The sequence below is a fragment of the Nicotiana tomentosiformis genome, chromosome 6 (genome assembly GCF_000390325.3).
Source record: "Nicotiana tomentosiformis chromosome 6, ASM39032v3, whole genome shotgun sequence".
In the NCBI taxonomy this organism is placed as follows: domain Eukaryota; kingdom Viridiplantae; phylum Streptophyta; class Magnoliopsida; order Solanales; family Solanaceae; genus Nicotiana; species Nicotiana tomentosiformis.
In genome coordinates, this window is record NC_090817.1 from 139,038,498 (window position 1) to 139,062,890 (window position 24,393).

General features: G+C 35.3%; 1 protein-coding gene across 1 annotated transcript; it reads left to right on the forward strand.

The window, feature by feature from the left end:
• Window positions 1-11,221: 11,221 nt before the first annotated feature.
• On the forward strand, window positions 11,222-24,369 carry LOC104113515 (lysM domain receptor-like kinase 3). Its single transcript, XM_070177897.1, has 10 exons — window positions 11,222-11,876; window positions 12,121-12,336; window positions 12,428-12,567; window positions 12,655-12,744; window positions 12,994-13,099; window positions 13,299-13,450; window positions 23,228-23,325; window positions 23,437-23,575; window positions 23,837-23,935; window positions 24,042-24,369. Exons 1-10 carry the CDS (start codon window positions 11,222-11,224, stop codon window positions 24,204-24,206), a joined length of 1,860 nt encoding a protein of 619 aa, XP_070033998.1. The 3' UTR covers window positions 24,207-24,369.
• The last annotated feature ends 24 nt before the right edge of the window (window positions 24,370-24,393 follow it).

The window sequence follows — 24,393 nt, forward strand, 5'->3', positions numbered from 1 at the left end:
GAGTTTTACTGTCATACTTGAAAAGAAAATGTGTATTTTTCCAGAATTCTGAGCTGAGCACTTTATCTCTAAGCTACTTCTTTTATTACTTCTATTATGTTGTTATGAACTGTTGTTGGCTATTGGTGTTGGACCCTAACCTTTGTTCCACCTCGTCACTACTTTCAACCTAAGGTTAGGTTTGTTACTTATTGAGTACATGGGGTCGGTTGTACTCATACTACACTTCTGCACCTTGCGTGCAGATATTGGATGATGATGTCGATGTGATCGACGGGAGCCGGATTTGAAGACACACCTGCATTCCAGTCGTAGCTGCCTCTTGTTCATGGCAGCCTTTGATTTATAAAAATCTTTTTATGTACATTTCAAACAGATGATGTATTTATTTCATACCAGCTTTGAAATTTCTAATCTTAGAAGCTCATGATTTGTACTATCAGTTCTTGGAGAGTGTATTAGATTCAGTTAAATATTAATTGAATCGAATATTTGTGAATTGGCTTACCTAACGGGTTGGGTTAGGTGCCATCACGGCTAGTTGAATTTTGTGTCGTGATAAGATCGCTCTATATGAATTATTATACGGAAGGCGATGTCATTCGCCAGTTGGCTGGTTTGAACCGGGAGAGACTCGGTTGTTGGGTACTAATTTGGTACATAATGCCTTGGATAAGGACAAGATTATTTAGGATCGATTTCGCACAGCTCAATCTAGGCAAAAGAGTTATGCTGACCGTAAGGTTTGTGATATTGCATTCATGGCAGGGGAAAGAGTATTGCAACGGGTTTCACCTATGAAGGGTGTAATGAGATTCGAAAAGAAGAGCAAGTTGAGTCCTAGGTATATCAGACCCTTTAAAATTCTTGAAAGGGTGGGTGAGGTAGCCTACAGGCTTGCACTACCACCTAGTTTATCAGCAGTTCATCTGGTGTTCCATGTATCCATGTTCTGGAAATACCATGGTGATTCGTCCCATGTATTAGACTTCAACTCAGTCCAATTGGACAAAGATTTGACTTATGAGGAGGAGCCGGTAGCTATTCTAGACCGGCAGGCCCGACAGTTGAGGTCTAAGAGTTATCCTTCAGTTCGGGTGCAATGGAGAAGTCACCCGATTGAGACAGCTACCTGGGAGTCCGAGCCAGACATGCAGAGTAGATATCCACACCTTTTCACCAGCTCAGGTACTTTTCTAATTCCGTTCGAGGACGAACGTTTGTTTTAGAGGTGGAGAATGTGATGATCCAAAATGTCATCTTTAATTTTAAATATTCAATTTCTGTGTTTTAAGACCTCAAATAGCACTATTCATTACTACTCGACTTGCGTGCTCAGTCCGTATAATTTTCCAGAAAGTTTTTATGTAAAAAATTGATTAAAATGTAAAATAAAGCTTTAACACTCAACTGAGTTGACTTTGGTCAATGTTTTGAGAAAACGGATCCGGATCAGTGTTTTGACAGTTCCAGTAGGTCTGTATCGTGATTTGAGACCTGGGCATATGCCCGAAATCGAATTCGGAGGTCCCTAACTCAAATTATCGCCATTTAAAGGAAACTACAAATCTAAAGGCTAAAGGTTTCCAAAGTTTGACCGCGAATTTGACTTTATTGATATAGGAGTAGGGACCCGATTCTAGAAATTGGAATAGCTCCATTATGTCATTTATGACTTGTGTGCCAAATTTGAGGTCAATCAGAATTGATTTGATAGGTTTCGGCATTGAATGTAGAAGTTGGAATTTTTTAATTTCATTAGACTTGAACTGGGGTATGATTCGTGTTTTTAGCATTGTTTGATGTGATTTGAGTCCTCGACTAAGTCCCTGATATGTTTTGAGACTTGTTGTTATGTTCGGACGGGGTCCCGAGGGGCTCGGGTGAGTTTCGAGGTAGTTTCGGACCATTTCTAGGCCATTTTTAGTTGCTGGTTTCTGGCTACAGTAATGTGCTATGCGATCGCGGGTAATTGGCAGCGATCGGGATGAGTAAAATGGGAGAAATTGGCCAGTGATTCGCGATCGCGGATGACCTTTCGCGATCGCGTAGAGGAAACTTTCTGTTGCACTAACCCAAATTTGGAAGCTTATATCTCGCAACCTATAAGGAATTTGGAGATGATCCAAAAATAAAAGTTGTATCCCTTTGTGTCTAGTTTTTAGAAAATTAAACCATTTGGCATTTTGAATTGTGTACAAAAAGTTATGGTTAGTATACTACAGGCTATCCGGGAAGATGTTTGGAAATTGCGAAGAAATTATTTATGTTGCACAGGGCTGACTTTGACAGCTTATATCTCAAAATCTATAAGGAATTGGGAGATGACCGAAACATAAAAGTTGTAGATCTTGATGTCTAGTTTTCAAAATGTTAAACCATTTATTATTCGAAGTTTTATACAAAATGTTATGACTATTATACTAGAGGCTATCCGGAAGAGTTGGAGAAGGCTGTTAGAAAAATTTGTTCTTCGCGACCGCGGGAGAATGGCCGCGATCACATAGAGTAAAAAAATGATGAAAATTTTTTTTGCTTCGCAATCGCGGGAGTTTGGCCGCGATCGCATAGGGTAAATGAATAGGCAGCACATTTGAGTTCTGAAAATGGATCCCATTTTCCATTTTTAACGATTTGGAGCTCGGGAAAGGACAATGTTTGAGAGATTTTTAAGGGAAAATATTAGGGTAAGTGTTCCTTATCCTATATTGATTATATTTCATGATCCCATACTTAAATACATTATGAATCCGTGAATTAATGGAAGAAAAATTAGATTTTTATAAAATCTTCCAAAAATGTAAAATGAAGATTTGAAAGGCAATCTGATGTCGGAATTTGATAATTTTTGTATGGTTGGACTCGTCTCGGAATGGGTGTTCGGATTTCGTGAGTTTTTTCGAGATTCAAGATGTGGGTCTCACTCTTGAATTTTGAGATGAATTTTGGATTCTTATTCGGAAGATTAGTAATTTCATATGGAATTAATTCCTACGATTCGTGTTGAGTATATTGAATTGTTTGTGAAAAGATTTAAAGCTTTTGGACACCAATTTGCGAGGCAAAGGTTTATTGGAATCTTGAATTTGATTGCGAAGCAAGATATGTGTCGTGGTTAACCTTGACTTGAGGGAATAGAACCCTTGAATTATTTATTACGTGAATTTCATGTGTAACGATGTACAGGCAAGGTGACGAGTGCTTATACGTCGTCAAATTGATTGTTTGCATAATTATCTGGAAATCATAAACTATTTTCTTTATCATGAGTTAATTATTATATTAATTATTTCTCTCATATTCCTTGCCAAATATTAATTCTTGAATTCATGTTATAATTGCTACATGCTTATTTGATTTATGTGTCCTAATTGCTACTTGACATTTAGCATATTAAATATTAAATTGTCTATTTTCTCCCTAATTTTCCATAATTAATTGCTAATTGTCATTACTTATTTCCTGAATAAATTATAATCATTGTATGCTTTGTTGCCTAATAATTTCTTATTGAATGTGGTAATTATTGGAGTATTTTTTTTATAATATTTAAGAGTTGTTAATTTATATTGTTGGAGCGGGTTGCACGCCGCAAAGGAAATAAAAATGAATATATTAGGGGATCAGTTTGTACGTCGCAACGGATTATATTTTAAGTTTATATTGTTGGAGCGGGTTGTACGCTGCAACGGAAATTTATTAAAGAATTTTATTGTTGGAACGGGTTGCACGCCGCAACAGAATGAGAAAGAAATAACTGATTGTGACTGCTGAAATGATTTCAATTATTGATATGATTTACATGTCTTACCTCTATTCCTGTTATTATTATTATTATTTCGTACAGGTTAAATGTAAGCGACTTGCCTTAGCCTCGTCACTACTTCGTCGAGGTTAGACTCGGCACTTACAGAGTACATGGGGTCGGTTGCACTCATACTACACTCTGTAATTCTCATGCAGATACCGGAGTTGGTTCCAATGGCGTACTGTAGAATTGCTCGGATTCAGCTATCAGAGGAGACTTGAGGTATAGCTGCACAGCGTTCGTAGCTCTGAAGTCCCCTTCTACTTTATCTTAGTTGTATGCTTTCTTTCAGACAACTTTATTTTTATTTAAACCCTTATTTGTATTATTCTATAAGCTCGTACACTTGTAACTCTAGTTCTGGAATGGTATTTAGATATCGTTATTATTTTGGTTTGTTCACTTTAATTTAGACATTTTTTTTCCAGTTATTTGGTTTCTTTACTAATTAATTAAAATGAATTATTAAAAATGGTTTAAATTATTCTAACATTGGCTTGCCTAGCAAGTGAAATATTAGGCGTCATCACGGTCCCGAAGGTGGGAATTTCGGGTCGTGACACAAATATACAACAAATATTTTATTTTTTTTACAACTCAAATGAAAAAGAAAAAATGAGAAGTAAATTCTAGCATATGATGTATATTTATTTAACTTCTAAAATAAGGTACTCATATAATCGGTGTCAATTTGAATGACAAAAAATAAAAAATTTTGACATTCTCTTGAGGTTGGGCTTGTGCCTCGCACGAGCGCTTTCTTACTAGTAAGCAATACAAGTGCGAATAGAACGGGAAGCTAAAACTTATGTGAAAACCGCCTATTTTTGGCTATTTTTAGTATTTAAATATTAAATAAAAATATTTTATACCTTTGAAGTTTTTATAACTGCACGAAGCGCGGGTAAGTTGACTAGTTAATTAATAAGGGAAATTTTACCTCTTATAGCAAAGGTTTATACCCTATTTATTATAAATCAAAACCCTTTTAAAATATTATTTTCTATAGCTATCTTTTATTTTTTATAGCAAAATAGGTATTTATGGTATACACTACCATTAAGGCATTAAATACGCTATGTACCATTTTTCTCTCTCATTCTTTCAGTTATTCTCTCCCAAAATCACACCAAAATATTTCTTCTTTCTCTCTCCACGATCTCTCTCTCACAACAAGATTGTATTCGCGATTTTTGAAGCACGATTCTCTCACAATACGATTCTCTCACAATACTATTCTCTCTCTCACTTTCAACGTTTTTGCTCCAAAAATTCATGGTAAATGTTAAAGTTTTTGGGTTTTTGGTCGGTTCAAGCTTCTTCTTTTTCACTTCACTTTTTTTTTAAATCTTCACCATTCTTAGATTTTCAGCAGAAAACTTCAAATTTCCTCTTCAATGGCTGATTCAACAACTTTGAAAAAAGAGGGCCACTGCGGCTTTCTTCTACGCCGGATATTGCAATGGATTTCTCTACACGGATACTGCAATATTTTTTACGTGTGAGAAGATTCGAGGGCCAGGGTTTTTGTTCATCTCCATTTTTAGTTTTATCACAATGTATACAATATTTTTCTTGGCCGGAAAACGCAATCTCCACCGAACTTTCTTATCTTTTTTGCTATTTAGTCACATACAATGATACAAATACATTGTATTCTGTACAAATTCACTCAAATACATTGTATTTTTGCATAACTACATTTATTTTTGCTTGTATTTATGTATTTCGAAGGTTTGTATTTTTTCAGTACAGCTGAATACATTTGTATTCATGCATGAATACATGATATAAATATTGAAATACACTGAATACAAACATTAAAATAGAACAAAATATAAACAGTGAATATATTTAATTTTAAAATACAGTGAAATACTATAAAATATACTAAATACAAATAGAAATACAGTGAATACAACCAATGAAAGTTACTGAATACATCAGTAATAACATGTATTAAGAATAACTAAAATATTATTAATATAAATATATTTGAATATACTATATATAAAATAGCATATACCGTAAATACAAACATTGAATCTAATGAATGCAATAGTAAAAAAAAATTAAAACACACTAAATACAAAAGTTATATAGAACTGAAAAATCATTCTAATTAATGGGTTGATAATTAGGCATGTTAGAATTGATTTTGTTGAGCTATATTAGGAGTGTATCACGCTAATTGATATTATTCTCGTTATTAGACAGCTGAACATACCTATTTTTAAGGTGATTGACGTTACTGTATTCATGAATACATGGCGTGAATACATGTGAATACATGCGCGTACAGCTGGATTGCCCTGATTTTAGGCCCTTTTTTTGCTGTTGTATTCATGAATACAGCAGCGCGAATACATGTGAATACATGCGCGTATACTTAGATTGCACTGATTTTAGGCGATTTTTGTTGTTGTATTCATGAATACATAGTGCGAATGCATGTGAATACATGCACGTACAGCCGGACTGCCCTGATTTTAGGCACTTTTTGGTGTTGTATTCATGAATACAACAGCACGAGTACAGCGAATACACTACCTTAACAACTTAATAGTAGCTATAGGAAATAATTATGTATATGGTAGCTATAGAAAGTTAATAGCCACTAAACAATAGTGGTTTCTGAAGATTTCTCATAAGGGGAATTTTACCTCTTATAGCAAAGGTTTACACCCTATTTATTATAAATCAAAACCCGTTTAAAAAATTATTTTCTATAGCTATTTTTTATTTTTTATAGCAAAATAGGTATTTATGGTATACACTACCATTAAGGCATTAAATACGCTATGTACCATTTTTCTCTCTCATTCTTTCAGTTATTCTCTCCCAAAATTAATGGGTTGATAATGAGGCATGTTAGAATTAATTTTGTTGAGCTATATTAGGAGTGTATCATGCTAATTGATATTATTCCCGTTATTAGACAGCTGAACATACTTATTTTTAAGGTTATTGATGTTACTGTATTCATGAATACATGGCTCGAATACATGCGCGTACAGCTGGACTGCCCTGATTTTAGGCCTTTTTTTGCTGTTGTATGCATGAATACAGCAGATACATGCGCGTACACCTAGACTGCCCTGATTTTAGGCGATTTTTGCTGTTGTATTTATGAATACATGGCGCGAATGCATGTGAATACATGCACGTACAGCCGGACTGCCCTGATTGTTAGACACTTTTTAATGTTCTATTCATGAATACAGCAGCGCGAATACAGCGAATACACTACCTTAACAACTTAATAGTAGCTATAGGAAGTAATTATGTATATGGTAGGTATAGGAAGTTAATAGCCACTAAACAATAGTGGTTTCTGAAGATTTCTCATAAGGGAAATTTTACCTCTTATAGCAAAGGTTTACACCCTGTTTATTATAAATCAAAACCCTTTAAAATATTATTTTTTATAGTTATCTTTTATTTTTTATAGCAAAATATGTATTTATGGTATACACTACCATTAAGGCATTAAATACGCTATGTATCATTTTTCTCTCTCATTCTTTCAGTTATTCTCTCCCAAAATTAATGGGTTGATAATGAGTCATGTTAGAATTGATTTTATTGAGCTATATTAGGAGTGTATCATGCTAATTGATATTATTTCCGTTATTAGACAGCTGAACATACCTATTTTTAAGGTGATTGGTGTTACTGTATTCATGAATACATAGCTCGAATACATGCGCGTACAACTGGACTGCCCTGATTTTAGGTCGTTTCTTGTTGCTGTATTCATGAATACAACAACGCGAATATATGCGCGTACACCTAGACTGCCCTGATTTTAAGGGATTTTTGTTGTTGTATTCATGAATACATGGCGCGAATACATGTGAATACATGCACGTACAGCCGGACTGCCCTGATGTTTAGCCACCCTTTGATGTTGTATTCATGAATACAGCAGCGCGAATACACTACCTTAACAACTTAATAGTAGCTATAGGAAGTAATTATGTATATGGTAGCTATAGGAAGTTAATAGCCACTAAACAATAGTGGTTTCTGAAAATTTCTCTAAGGGAGAATGCAGATAACACAAATTCATACCAATTGGGTTGGAGTTGCAAGCAATTTAACAAGTACAAAGTCATTGAGTTTGTGAGTTATCCAACAGAATAGCTAAATTGGATATAGCATGAAGTTCTACTAATTTATTATGAGTCATGACTTACAAACAGTTCTTAAAACTATTTTTATTTCTTTTCTTTGTTTTTCCATTTCTTAAACAATTAATTAACTATATAATTTTGCATATTTTTCCCTTTTTCGTACTCATGGACTGGATTAGGAACTTCACTTCAGGTGGGGTGATACTAGATTCCTTTCTTTCTAATTTCTATAGATTGTTTTGTTAAGCCCCCTGTAGTATATTAACGATATTAATTGCTCAAGATACTCTTGGGAAAGTTAAAGCATCCTTTATACGAATAAGAAGGGAGGCCTTCAATTCCAACGGTACCGAATTGATAAGCTTCACCGAGCAATTCATTAAACTTAAAGGCCATTTTGGTACAAATATCAAAATTGGGACAATATTTAAATACTTTTATAAATGAAAACACCAAATATTATTTTCAACTTAATTATATTACAAATATAATATCAGATTTTTTATGTCCAAACGATTAAAAAAATACTAAGTAGCTAAAAACATAAGTTGTAGCGGTTTTCATCTTTTTTGTGTTTTTCAAGTTCTTTGTTTTGTGTATCAAGTTAATATTTTTTTTGAAATCACATTTGCAATTGAGAAGTATTGGAATTGATGGGAGATTTTCTGGGAGCTTTTTTGCGGGAGTTTTTCGTTATTTTTGCCCGTCGAAGTGACGTGGCTGATTCAGAATCATGTTTTTTTTTCTTTGTTCTAGATCATCGGTGTAGTTTTAGTCTCTAACTTCTTGTTAGTGTCAGTTTATGATTTTAGCAACAACAATTTCTCGACACTGAAATACATCCACGCCGAGCAGTCATTGAAGGCCCTCAATCTCAAATATGAGCATAAACCAAGTGTTTAATGGAGTTAGAGTTTCATCTTCCAACAATAATTTCTCGACATTGCTAAACTATACAGATAAATGTTTTACCGCATTTTATTCAAAATTTATTTGAACTAATACAATGGAGTATGCATATATTTTTATTTGAACTAGTTTATAACAATGGTATTCGAACCATGCATCTTACACACTTCTCTACCATTGACAAAGACTTGTGTAATGTTTCAAGAAGTATTCAATATTATGTTTTTTAAAATTCTCATCCTAGTAATCAAAAACTTTTAATAGTAAATAGAATGTTAAAAATGATTTCGTACATTTTGAATAGCATATTGTGAAATAGGAAAATGGCTTGGTTCATGTTTTTTCCAAGCTCTCATCTGGTGATCTACATTTTTAACCACTAAGTAGATTGTCAATAACTTCATACTTTGAATAGTTCAAATTTATCTTATAAAAACAACAACTACTATTACTATTGTGCTCAATCCCAAAAAAATTAGGGTCGGCTCCTAACAAGTGTAATATCACATGTTAAACTACTCTGATATACAGATATATCGATAGTACTATAACATATCACAAAAAGATGGCCGGCATATGACTAACAGTGACTTACTGCTAGTATCACATGTTAATCTTTGGCTTGCATTCATCTCCTTAAATCCAAAGATAATTTGGTTCGCCGGCACCACAAAAGTCCGCCAAATGTTCCACAAATATTGAGTACTTAGGTTTGATTTTGCCGTAGGCTTTAGTCTTCATTAATATAGTAAACTCAGTGTAGCAATAGGTGATGGTGATAATGACATGAGCTATATATATTAAGTAGGATTTAGAGCTTAAGGTCAGGGTTATGTTCCTGCAGAATACAATTTACAAAAGTTAATTCTTTGAATCAGTCATGTTTTAGGAGCGGGGTATGCCGGGAGGTTAAAAAAGACAATGTAAATTTTTCTCTTTTCTTATACTCAGATCTTATTTTTATGTGATGGCGTTTGGTTAGGCAAACACTTAATTTGCTAATTTGACTTAGATATTATATAGTGGTAGTAAACGAACATATGAAAATAATGACTGAACATTAATCTGATAGAGAACTGAAATTTTAAAAGGTGAAGAGCTATTGAAAGTTGTATAGACTAGTGTTATTAGTGTAATTGGTGTCAGAAACTTTGAGACTCTCAAACAAAAAAAGTGTCATGTACAAAGATGGATATGAATTTAGGGGTCGTTTGGTAGGTTGTACAAGAATAGTGTGGAATAAGGTGTATTAGTAATGCATGGATTAGTAATGCAAGCATTAGTTATGCAGATATTATTTCTTATCTATTGTTTGGTGTGGTGTATTAAAATTATAATGCATTGCATAATTTTTAATAAAAATAGTTAGTTTACAAAAATGCCCTCCATATTCTCAAGCTTTAAGGGACTTTAAGGATAATTTTATCTTTAACCAACCTAATGCATGCATTAGTAGCCTTGATATTACTAATGCCATGGTTTTCTATGCATTACTTATACATAGGATAATACCAAGTATGATGTATAACTAATACAAGGTTGAAAAAATATACTAAACAAGGTATTAGTAATGAATAAAGCTAATGCTTGCATTATTTTTTCTAATACCTCCTACCAAATCATCCCTTAGAGTTAATGAGTTCGGTTTATGGAGTAGGTGTGATCTGTTTTTTATGCGCCATTTGTAAATTTTTTCATAGATATACATGAACAGAGAAAAAGCAATTGGTTCAGTCAAATCCTCGTAAATTAAAGACAAAATCGCTTCTGGTCGTATACATTGTAATGAAATGAGTATTTATTTGATTATTTTAGATACAACAACAACATACCCTTTCCGGAAGAACCTCGGCTCAGGAATATTTGATTCTTTCAGATAATTTTTCATTTTCATGAAATGTTCTATCCAATTCTAAATGAATTGTCCTCCTCACTTGGAAACTCCACCTCCACTACATTGGTTTAAACAGCTTACAATAAAACTTGTAATTTAGCCTTAAAAAGCAAAAACAAAATATAGAAGCCCTAACATTACTTCTTGACTCTCATATATTTCCATTTATGCATTGTAAAAATCGGCAAGTGTGCATTGTAAGCAGTAGAATATTAAAAACCATAAATTCCAACTGATGCAGTATCCTGAAACAGACATTGTAAAATACAATATGATACAATACTATGTTTCAATATATGGCAGTTTACTATTTGAAAAGATAATCAAAATATAACTAAAAAGCATTATGTTAGTATGTATTATACGTCAAAGACAAAGCAACAAATAAGCAATGACAAAGAAGTGTTCTCTTAGAATAGCATGATTTTCTTGATCTGATATGTTTTCATTTCATTTCATTTCACTCCAAAACTTATGGCTTCTTGGGGTTACATCCTTATTCTTTATTTCTTGTTTCCTCTGATTTCCCCTAAAATTACAAGAAATTTGGCTTCTGGTGCACCTACACAGTTAACTAATATCTACCCTTTTCCATGCTCGGATCACATCAAGACGTGCAGCGCTTTCCTCTATCAGCATAATGGCCTATCAAAACAGAATATAACCAAACTTTACTCTGTCAATGCATCAGCAATTAAGCCGATTAGCTACGATGACAGACAAGACTACCTAGTAACTGTACCTTGTACTTGTAAAAATGTTAATGAAACTGTTGGATATTTCTATGACACAAGTTACAAACTACAGCTATTGGATACATTTGCAAATGTTTCTAATAACATATATAGTGGCCAGGCTTGGAAAGTTGGAGGAGAAGAAGAAAGTTACAAAGCTGAGGATGTAGTAACTATGCATCTCTTGTGTGGATGTGTAGAAGATGGCCAAAAAACTGTAGTGACATATACTGTTCAGCAGCGCGATACGCTATCAAGTATTGGAGATTCACTTTCTTCTCAAGTTAGTGATATAGAGAAGTTGAATCCTTCCTTGACAAGTCCACAGTTTGTAGATATTGGATGGCTTTTATATGTGCCCATGTATAAAAATGGAGTTCCTCTACCAAATACCGGTCAGTTATACAGTCAAATCTCTCTATAATAGCCTCGTTTGTTCCAGATTTTTTTGGTTGTTATAGCGAAGTGCTATTACAGGGAATATATATTATAACATAGCATGGAAATTGATTCCAAAAGGAATTGACTTTTATAGTGAAGGGTTGTTATATATCGATGTTGTTATAGAGAAGTCTGTCTATATGTACAATTATTACATAGAAATTTACTTTCCACTGCCTCATTTTCCCCATCATTCAGCAGGAAAGAAGCACGAGGCGCACAAATGGACGATATTAGTTGGAATATTATCAGCTGTGACAGTACTGTCAATGTGTACAGTGATGATATTTATTATCAGGAGAAATAGATTGCAGAAACGCGCCAAGGAAGATCGTGCAGCTATTTCCAAAAGCTTAAGTACTAACAAAACCATGTCTTTGCAGAAGCAGTACATGTATAAAGATCAAACTGAAGGTTTAATTACTGTTTGTCAATTTGTTATGATAACAGGAGAAGATTGAATTATAGAAAAATTAACAAAATCAATTGATTCCAACTCTGACAGACATCCCAGTTTTTGAATCAGAAAGGCCAGTAATATACAGTCTTGAAGAAATTGCAGAAGCTACGTGTGATTTTGACGAGTCTAGAATAATTGGACAAGGTGGATATGGGAGTGTATATTATGGGACAATTGGGAAGCAGGTATATATATAGCAATTCCTTTTGTTTTCATTTCTTCATTTTTGCCCATCAGATGCAATTAAAAGGCAATTACCACACTGATATTAGGAAGTTGCAATAAAGAAGATGAGGTCTAACAAGTCCAAGGAGTTTATTGCAGAGCTCAAAGTCTTATGCAAGATCCACCACATAAATGTGGTAAGTAAGTCAAATTGTTAGGTACTTACTTTTAGCATAACTCGTAAAGTTGCTGCCATGTGACTAGGAGGTCACGGGTTCAAGCCGTGGAAATAGCCTCTTGCAGAAATGCAGGATGAGGCTGCGTACAATTGACCCTTGTAGTCCGGCCCTTCCCCGGACCTCGCGCATAGCGGGAGCTTAGTGCACCGGGCTGCCTTTTTTACTTTTGATGAAGATCCAGAATTTATGAAGAGTTTCATCCTGTAGGTGGAGCTGTTGGGTTATGCCAGTGGGGATGATCACCTCTACTTGGTCTATGAGTACATCCCAAATGGTTCTCTCAATGAACATCTTCATCAACCAGTGCTAAAAGGTACTCTTTATAACATGTAAATTCAAACTTTGACCTCATTTTGCTACAGGATTTAATGTGACATGTAGTATAACTGAAGTTCACAAACTGTATAAGTTATAACCCTGCAAAGCACATCGAAAACTAAGATTTCGAAAAGCAAAAAAAGAAAAATTATGCAGAATAATTAGGTAGCTTACATCAACTTGCTGTGAACCAGGTAATAAACCTCTAAGTTGGACTACAAGAACACAGATTGCTTTAGATACTGCAAGGGGTATTGAGTATATCCATGACCATACAAAATCTCGGTATGTTCATCGTGATATAAAAACGAGCAACATTCTACTGGACGAAGCCATGAGAGCAAAGGTGCCTTCTTTCGACTCTTCCTTCAAGTACACCGATATAACATTTATAACTTGTTGAGGTTTTTGTTATTTAAGATAGAAATAGTCTTAAAATGAGGGTGAATGGGAAATAGAGGAAAAAATAAAAATTTTGAGTAAATTTTAAGTTTTTCCCTCTTGACAATGAGACATTGTCCCATATTGGAAGAGGAAAAGATTTTTGGTGGGTATATATATAATTGCTCTTCTTGTAGCTCTTAAAGAGTTAAGAAGAAAGCAAGCCTCGCACCGTCGTCGTCGTCGCTCCCTCTGCTCCGGCTCCGGCTCCGGCTCGGCTCGGCTTCGGTCAAATGATTGATTAATTAATTTTTTGGACCAAATTTATTTGTTAATAGTCGTTCATGCATCTTCAAAGTTGACTGCTATAAATATGTGCAGCAGCTGTTGAAGAAAGATACACAAAACTGAAAACTACATTGCACTCCTTCCTCTCAGCATTTCCATACGATTTTCTGAGTTTCTACTCCTTTGTTCTGCATTGTTTTAATTTCAAACAAAGTAACTGTAAGTGTGATTTGCTACCGAACTTTGTGTTCGCTGAAACACTGGGGTTTGAAGTACCGCTACACCAGTGTGTGATTCGTTCTATCCTGGGAGAAAATAATCCATAACCTTGGGTACTAGGAGGGATTAAATTCCTTAAGGAAACACTGTGAATTTAGTGGGCTCGAATTAATTACTGTTTCATTACGATAACTTATATTTCCCAGAATTATTATTTACAAATACAGCAATATTGGCGGGACTAACAATCTTAAGAAATTTAATATTTATTTCTGTATTTGTGTTATTCTTATTATTCTGCAAACTAAAACCTTTGTGGTTTTGTGTACTCCCGTTTTGGAGAGTAAAGCCTTCGTGGCATTTTGTTGGAGATAAAAATCTACGTGATTTTTACTCCAGTTTGAAAACGTTTATTAAACGTTTGTTTGTGTCATTCTTTTACAGAAAAAAATGACGACTGAAAGCGAAAACCAAGCTGTTCCGACGGTGACTGCCAACGCATCGACAAGCCGAACACCGGCGTTGGCACCGGCAGAAAAACCCGAAAAATTTTCCGGTAGCTTAACTACGTTATGTCTACAGAAGTTCATCAAGAAAAATGTTCCTGATCTGCCAGATAAAACTCCAGAGAATGAACGCTTTGTCGTGATTGAAGCGTGGAAGCATTTTGATTTTTTTATGCAAGAATTATATTCTTAGCGGACTGGATGAAAATCTGTATAATGTATACAGTGGCGTGGAGACGTCAAAAGAATTGTGGAATGCGCTTGAAAAGAAATATAAAACTGAAGATGCTGGGATGAAGAAATTCGTTGCCGCAAAATCTTTGGACTACAAAATGGTAGATAGCAAGTCTGTTATTACCCAAGTCCAGGAATTGCAAGTGGTTATTCATGATCTACTTGCTGAAGGTCTTGTCATCAATGAAGCATTCCAAGTAGCAGCAATGATTGAGAAGTTGCCTCCGTTTTGGAAGGACTTCAAAAATTATTTGAAACACAAACGAAAGGAAATGTCCCTTGAAGATCTTATTGTTCGGTTGAGAATCGAAGAGGACAATAAAGCTGTTGAAAGGAGAGGCCGTGGAAATTCAACAATAATGGAAGCAAATATTGTTGAAGATAACAAAAAGAGGAAGAAGGCTTCTGTTCCGAAATACAACCTAAGCAAGAAGCGGTTCAGTGGAAACTGCTATAACTGTGGAAAAATCGGACACAAATCTACGGAGTGTCGTGCTCCGAAGAAAGACAAGAAAAGGGGTCAAGCAAACATGGTAGTAAAGCATGATGATGTTGATAACTTGTGTGTCATGCTTTCTGAAATGTAACTTGGTGGGAAATCCTAAATAGTGGTGGTTTGATTCTGGAGCCACTCGCCATGTTTGTGCAGTTAGAGAAGCTTTTGCTACTTATGCTCCTGCTGGACTCGGAAAGACAGTTTATATGGAAAATGCTTCAACAGCAAAAGTTGAAGGATATGGGAAGATATTTCTGAAAATGACTTCTGGCAAGGTCATGACTTTGAACAATGTCCTTCATGTTCCAGAAATGAGAAAGAATTTAGTCTCTACTGGACTTCTTGTTAAGTACGGTTTAAATGCATTTTTGTGTCCGACAATGTTGTCATAAGTAAGAATGAAATATTTGTAGGAAAAGGTTACCTCACCGAGGGCCTTTTCAATCTAAATGTAATGGTTGTGAAAAACAATAATAATATTTTAGCTTCTTCTTACTTACTTGAGTCAAATAATTTATGGCATGTACGTTTGGGTCATGTCAATTACAAAACCTTGCGGAAAATGATTAACTTGGAAGTACTGCCTAAGTTTGAATGCGAAAAATCAAAATGCCAAACATATGTGGAATCTAAGTATATTAAACATTCTTATAAGTTAGTTGAAAGGAATTCAAATCCTTTAGACTTAATTCACACAGAAATTTGTGACATGAAGTCAATACCATCTCGCGGTGGAAAGAAGTATTTCATAACTTTTATTGACGATGGTACTCGATATTGCTATGTTTACTTACTGAATAGTAAAGATGAAGTAATAAACGCATTCAGGTAATACAAAAATAAAGTTGAAACGCAACTTAACAAGAAAGTAAAAATGATAAGAAGTGATAGGGTGGTGAATATGAATCTCCTTTTGAAGAAATATGTTTAGAATATGGAATTATTCATCAAACAACAACCCCTTACACGCCCCAATCTAATGGGATTGCGGAAAGAAAGAATCGCACATTAAAGGAGATGATGAACGCGTTGTTGATAAGTTCTGGTTTGCCACAGAACTTGTGGGGGAAGCCATTCTTACGGCTAATCGAATATTAAATCGAGTGCCCCATAGCAAAACACAATCCATTCCATATGAAAAATGGAAAGGAAGGAAGCCCAACTTGAATTATTTTAAAGTGTGGGGGTGTTTGGCAAAAGTGCAAGTTCCAAACCCAAAAGGGTAAAGATAGGACCGAAAACCGTTGATTGTGTTTTCATAGGATATGCGACAAATAGTAAAGCATATCGATTTTTGGTTCATAAATCAGAAAATCCCGACATTCATAATAATACGGTTATAGAATCAGATAATGCTAAGCTCTTTGAAAATATATATCCGTATAAAAAGGAATGTGAGTCGTTTGGTGAAGGATCTAAATGACCTCGGGAAGAAACAAAAGAAAGTATATGTAATCAGGAGGATCCAAGACGTAGTAAACATCAAAGAACGTCTACTTCATTTGGACCAGATTTTGTGACTTTCTTATTGGAGAATGAGCCTCAAACATTTAAAGAAGTTATGACTTCTTCCGAATCATTGTTTTGGAAAGAGGCAGTCAACAGTAAAATAGAATCCATATTAAACAACCATACATGGGAATTGGTTGATCTTCCTCCTGGAAATAAACCTTTGGGTTTTAAATGGATTTTTAAGAGAAAAATCAAAGATGATGGTACTATTGATAAATTCAAGGCAAGACTCGTAGTCAAAGGGTATAGACAACGAGAAGGTCTAGACTACTTTGATACATACTCTCCAATTACAAGAATTACGTCCATACGGATGTTAGTAGCATTAGCTGCAGTGTATGGTCTTGAAATTCATCAAATGGATGTTAAGACGGCCTTCTTAAATAGAGAGTTGGAGGAAGAAATTTACATGGAACAACCTAAAGAGTTTGTGGTTCCAGGTAAAGAAAAGAAGGTATGTAGACTTGTTAAGTCTCTTTATGGACTAAAACAAGCACCCAAACAATGGCATGCGAAATTTGACCAAACAATATTGTCAAATGATTTTAAGATAAATGAATATGATAAATGTGTGTACATTAAAAATGTTCCAAATCACATAGTCATTGTTTGCCTATATGTGGATGATATGCTGATAATGAGTAATGACATTGCCAACATAAATGCTACTAAGCGTATGCTCAATAGCAAGTTTGATATGAAAGACTTGGGAGTTGCTGATTTAATTCTGGGAATTAAGATCCATAAGACTCCTCAAGGTCTGGCATTGTCACAATCTCATTATATTAAGACAGTACTTGAAAAATTCAAGCACTTGAGCTTTAAAGTTGCAAAGACTCCAATTGACGTGAATCTTGCATTAGCAAAGAATAAAGGCCAAAGCATATCACAATTGGATTATGCTCGTGTGTTGGGATGCTTAATGTATATCATGAATTGTACATGACCAGATATAGCTTGTGCTATAAGTAAACTGAGTCGATATACGAGCAATCCAAGCCAATCTCATTGGATGGCAATGAAACGAGTTTTGGGATATTTAGAACATACCCAGAACTTTGACTTGCACTACAGTAAATTCCCTTCGGTGATTGAGGGATACTGTGATGCAAATTGAATCACCGGTTCAACTGATTCTAAGTCCACGAGTGGATATGTATTCACTATTGGTGGAGGAGTGGTATCTTGGAAGTCGTCCAAACAAACATGTATTGCCCGCTCTACAATGGAGGCTGAATTCATAGCCTTAGATAAAGCCGGTAAAGAAGTTGAATGGCTCCGGAATTTCTTAGAAGACATTCCATTTTGGCCCAAACCGTTGGCACCAATATGCATACATTGTGATAGTCAAGCGATAATTGGAAGGGCTGGGAGCGTTATGTATAATGGTAAATCTCGTCATATATGACGAAGACATAAAATCGTTAGGCAATTACTCTCTAGAGGAATTATCACGATTGACTATGTAAAGTCAAGTGATAATATGTCGGATCCACTTACAAAAGGCCTAACTAGAGAGGTAGTTGAGAAATCATCAACGGGAATGGGGCTATGGCCGAGAACAAGTCATTGTGGCGGTAACTCTACCTAGAAGACTGGAGATCCCAAAATCTAGGTTCAAGGAGATCAAACAAAGTCATTAATGACGGTTCAACATTGTCAAATAAAATTTTAGTCCCTTCTCGTGATGAGACAATGTTCAGTACCAAGGATAAAGCATTAAGGCTTTTTAATAATTTCTAAATTTGATACGGGGTATATCAAATAGTGTATCTACAGGATGACACGTTTAGGAATCACCTATGTAAGTGTGAAGTGTTAGCCGCTTCAAGGAGAACTTTGTAAGGTCAGTTCTCTATGCACTTATGAAACCAGGCGGTGTTCATGGCTGAAACGAACACAACAATGAGAACCAAAGACGGTTAAGGGTTGATTGTGTGACTTATGTTTGTCTAGGTATACACCAAAGATCGACGGTTCAAAGATATCAAATCTACCGATTGACCGAGTATATCCGACATAAGTTCACTACGGAAAGTTCAAAGGGAAACTACTTATCCAGATGCGATTAATCCTTGCTTGCAAATCACACAGTTTTTCCATGCATACTTCCGTGATATAGCCATTCCCCATTCATGTGGGGGATTGTTGAGGTTTTTGTTATTTAAGATGAAATAGTCTTAAAATGAGGGTGAATGAGAAATGGAGGAAAAAATAAAACTTTTGAGTAAAATTTTAAGTTTTCCCCTCTTGAGAATGAGACATTATCCCATATTGGAAGAGGAAAAGATTTTTGGTGGGTATATATATAATTGCTCTTCTTGTAGCTCTTAAAGAGTTAAGAAGAAAGCAAGCCTCGCGCCGTCGTCGTCGTCGCTCGCTCTGCTCGGCTTCGGTCAAATGATTGATTGATTAATTTTTTGGACCAAATTTATTTATTAATAGTCGTTCATCTTCAAAGTTGACTGCTATAAATATGTGCAGCAGCTATTGAAGAAAGATACACAAAACTGAAAACTACATTGCACTCCTTCCTCTCAGTATTTCCATACGATTTTTTGAGTTTCGACTCCTTTGTTCTATATTATTTTAACTTCAAACAAAGCAACTATAAGTGTGATTTGCTACCGAACTTTGTGTTCGCTGAAACACTGGGGTTTGAAGTACCGCTACACCAGTGTGTGATTCGTTTTATCTTGGGAAGAAATAATCTATAACCTTGGGTACTAGGAGGGGATTAAATTCCTTAAGGAAACACTGTGAATTTAGTGGGCTCGAATTAATTACTGTTTTATTACGATAACTTATATTTCCCAGAATTATTATTTACAAATACAGCAATATTGGCGGGACTAACAATCTTAAGGAATTTAATATTTATTTCTGTATTTGTGTTATTCTTATTATTCTGCAAACTAAAACCTTTGTGGTTTTGTGTACTCCCGTTTTGGAGAGTAAAGCCTTCGTGGCATTTTGTTGGAGATTAAAATCTACGTGATTTTTACTCCAGTTTGAAAACGTTTATTAAACGTTTGTTTGTGTCATTCTTTTACAGAAAAAAATGATGACTGAAAGCGAAAACCAAGTTGTTCCGACGGTGACTGCCAACGCATCGACAAGCCGAACACCGGTGTTGGCACCGGCAGAAAAACCCAAAAAAATTTTCGGGATTGATTTCAAGCGCTGGCAGCAGAAGATGTTCTTCTACTTAACTACGTTATGTCTACAGAAGTTCATCAAGGAAGATGTTCTTGATCTGCCAGATAAAACTCCAGAGAATGAACACTTTGTCGTGATTGAAGCGTGAAAGCATTCTGATTTTTTTATGCAAGAATTATATTCTTAGCGGACTGGATGATAATCTGTATAATGTATACAGTGGCGTGGAGACGTCAAAAGAATTGTGAAATACGCTTGAAAAGAAATATAAAACTGAAGATGCCGGGATGAAGAAATTCGTTGCCGCAAAATTTTTGGACTGCAAAATGGTAGATAGCAAGTCTGTTATTACCCAATTCCAGGAATTGCAAGTGATTATTCATGATCTACTTGCTGAAGGTCTTGTCATCAATGAAGCATTCCAAGTAGCAGCAATGATTGAGAAGTTGCCTCCGTTGTGGAAGGACTTCAAAAATTATTTGAAACACAAACGAAAGGAAATGTCTCTTGAAGATCTCATTGTTCGGTTGAGAATCGAAGAGGACAATAAAGCTGCTGAAAGGAGAGGCCGTGGAAATTCAACAATAATGGGAGCAAATATTGTTGAAGATAACAAAAAGAGGAAGAAGGCTTTTGTTCCGAAATACAACCCAAGCAAGAAGCGGTTCAGTGGAAACTGCTACAACTGTGGGAAAATCGGACACAAATCTACGGAGTGTCGTGCTCCGAAGAAAGACAAGAAAAGGGGTCAAGCAAACATGGTAGTAAAGCATGACGATGTTGATAACTTTTGTGCCATGCTTTCTGAATGTAAGTTGGTGGGAAATCCTAAACAGTGGTGGTTTGATTCTGGAGCCACTCGCCATGTTTGTGTAGTTAGAGAAGCTTTTGCTACTTATGCTCCTGCTGGACCCGAAAAGATAGTTTATATGGGAAATGCTTCAACAGCAAAAGTTGAAGGATATGGGAAGATATTTCTGAAAATGACTTCTGGCAAGGTCATGACTTTGAACAATGTCCTTCATGTTCCAGAAATGAGAAAGAATTTAGTCTCTACTGGACTTCTTGTTAAGTACGGTTTTAAGTGCGTTTTTGTATCCGACAATGTTGTCATAAGTAAGAATGAAATATTTGTAGGAAAAGGTTACCTCACCGAGGGCCTTTTCAATCTAAATGTAATGGTTGTGGAAAATAATAATAATATTTCAGCTTCTTTTTACTTACTTGAGTCAAATAATTTATGGCATGTACATTTGGGTCATGTCAATTACAAAACCTTACGGAAAATGATTAACTTGGAAGTACTGCCTAAGTTTGAATGCGAAAAATCAAAATGTCAAACATGTGTGGAATCTAAGTATGTTAAACATCCTTATAAGTCAGTTGAAAGGAATTCAAATCTTTTAGACTTAATTCACACAGATATTTGTGACATGAAGTCAATACCATCTCGCGATGGAAAGAAGTATTTCATAACTTTTATTGACGATGGTACTCGATATTGCTATGTTTATTTACTGAATAGTAAAGATGATGCAATAGACGCATTTAGGCAATACAAAAATGAAGTTGAAACGCAACTTAACAAGAAAGTAAAAATGATAAGAAGTGATAGGGGTGGTGAATATGAATCTCCTTTTGACGAAATATGTTTAGAATATGGAATTATTCATCAAACAACAGCCCCTTACACGCCCCAATCTAATGGGATTGCGGAAAGAAAGAATCGTACATTAAAGGAGACTGGAGATCCCAAGATCTAGGTTCAAGGAGATCAAACAAAGTCATTAATGACGGTTCAACATTGTCAAATAAAATTTTAGTCCGTTCTCATGATGAGACAATGTTCAGTACCAAGGATAAAGCATTAAGGTTTTTTCATGATTTCTAAATTTGATACGGAGTATATCAAATAGTGTATCTACAAGATGACACGTTTAGGAATCACCTATAAGTGTAAAGTGTTAGCCGCTTCAAGGAGAACTTTGTAAGGCCAGTTCTTTATGCACTTATAAAACTAGGCGGTGTTCATGGTTGAAACGAACACAACAATGAGAACCAAAGACGGTTAAGGGTTGATTGTGTGACTTATGTTTAAACCAAAGATCGACGGTTCAAAGATATCAAATCTACCGATTGACCGAGTATATCCGACATAAGTTCACTACGGAAAGTTCAAAGGGAAACCTACTTATCCAGATGCGATTAATCCTTGCTTGCAAATCACATAGTTTTTCCATGCATACTTCCGTGATATAGCCATTTCCCATTCATGTGGGGGATTGTTGAGGTTTTTATTATTTAAGATAAAATAGTCTTAAAATGGAGGTGAATGGGAAATGGAGGGAAAAATAAAATTTTTGAGTAAAATTTTAAGTTTTTCCCTCTTGACAATGAGACATTGTCCCATATTGGAAGAGGAAAAGATTTTTGGTGGGTATATATATAATTGCTCTTCTTGTAGCTCTTAAAGCGTTAAGAAGAAAGCAAGCCTCGCGCTGTCGTCGTCGTCGCTCGCTCTGCTCGGCTTCGGCTTCGGTTTCGGCTTCAGATGGATTTGGATTTGGATTTGGATTTGGATTTGGATTTGGATTTGGATTTGGTCAAATGATCAATTGATTGATTAATTTTTTGGACCAAATTTATTTGTTAATAGTAAATATTAACGTAAGATTATCCGCATTTGTAACGGATATGTTCCAATCCGTGTATTGACCACCAGCTGCAATAGCAGCCGCCTAATGCTCTTCCCACCATGGCCAAGTGCTTGCTCCACAAACAAGCTAGTGCATGCTTCACCATGGAGGGTGGAGGGTCGTTCATCTTCAAAGCTGACTACTATAAATATGTGCAGCAGCTGTTGAAGAAAGATACACAAAACTGAAAACGCTCAACTTTGGCTATACATTGCACTCCTTCCTCTCAGCATTTCCATACGATTTTCTGAGTTTCTACTCCTTTGTTCTGCATTGTTTTAACTTCAAACAAAGCAACTGTAAGTGTAATTTGCTATCGAACTTTGTGTTCGCTGAAACACTGGGGTTTGAAGTACCGCTACACCAGTGTGTGATTCGTTCTATCCTGGGAGGAAATAATCAATAACCTTGGGTACTAGGAGAGGATTAAATTCCTTAAGGAAACACTGTGAATTCAGTGGGCTCGAATTAATTACTGTTTCATTACGATAACTTATATTTCCCAGAATTATTATTTACAAATACAGCAATATTGGCGGGAAACAGAACTTGTATATTTTTTTAATCAGAAATGGACTAGAACTTCTTATAGTTTTCATTAAACATACATCCAAGAAAGTTGTCTCTAATAGGTTGCAGATTTTGGTCTGGCAAAACTAGTTGGTCGAACCAATGAAGATGAATTCTTAGCGACTCGCCTAGTTGGAACACCAGGATATCTTCCCCCTGAGTAAGCATCTGAATTTACACATCTTGTTAGTCAATCTATTTGTTTTTTATAATGGAATGCCTCATTGTCTAGCAATGTCAAATCCATTTTGATGTCTCATATATGTTACAGATCTGTGAAAGAGCTGCAGATAACTACCAAAACAGATGTTTTTGCATTTGGAGTAGTTCTTGCAGAACTAATAACTGGCAAACGTGCACTCATTCGTGAAAATGGAGATCCTAACAAGATGAAATCACTCATCTCAATTGTAAGTCAACCATTTAGCATAGAGAATGAAACACTATCACATCAACGACTACTTGACTAGCATAGAAAATTGACACTTTTTAGAACATGATGGAATAGCAAAAATTTTATATGAAAAAACAAAAAGAACCTAAAACGAGAATAACTGAGATGTCAGGAGATCACTGTCTTGCTTGTTACAGCTTAAGTTTATATAGGCCAATGTTTATTTCAACATAGTTAGTCTTTCATTAACAAAAGAGTGTGTCCGCTGAATGGTCAGATTCAAGAAATATTCCAAGATGAGGATCCAGAGTCAGCATTGGAATCTTTTATAGATGGAAATATAAAGGGATGCTATCCCTTGGAAGATGTATACAAGGTTGGCCATCTAAATATATCTTGATGTTCAAGTCTCTTACGCCTTTTATAAATCCAGTAAACTATGAATTTAGAGCTGACATTTACTTTCTGATTACTCTCTACAGATGGGAGAAATTGCAGACTGGTGCCTAAGTGAAAATGCAATTAACAGACCAGAAATGCGGGAGGTGGTTGTTGCGTTATCTCAAATCAGGACCTCGTCCACAGAATGGGAGGCATCATTAGGAGGAGACAGTGTGGTTTTTAGTGGACTCTTTAACGGGAGATGAAATGAAGCAAAACTCTTAATTTTTAAAATAGAGTGAAAATCTTACTACTGCAAGCAGTTAATTATGTTCTGCTTATTGATGGAATTTCTTTTTCATTTTCCTGTCTTGTAAAGTTACAAAATGTTTGATAAACAGGCATATAAATTCAGCATTTTGGTTTCTACTTGGCTTCAGAGTAATTCTTCTC

Bases quoted from the DNA above. Each gene is read 5' to 3' on its own strand.
- LOC104113515 (XM_070177897.1), top strand. From the start codon at position 11,222: ATGGCTTCTTGGGGTTACATCCTTATTCTTTATTTCTTGTTTCCTCTG. The intron at 12,568-12,654 runs GTATATATATAG...CACTGATATTAG, and splicing joins ATGGGACAATTGGGAAGCAG to GAAGTTGCAATAAAGAAGAT. The intron at 13,100-13,298 runs GTACTCTTTATA...GCTGTGAACCAG, and splicing joins TCATCAACCAGTGCTAAAAG to GTAATAAACCTCTAAGTTGG.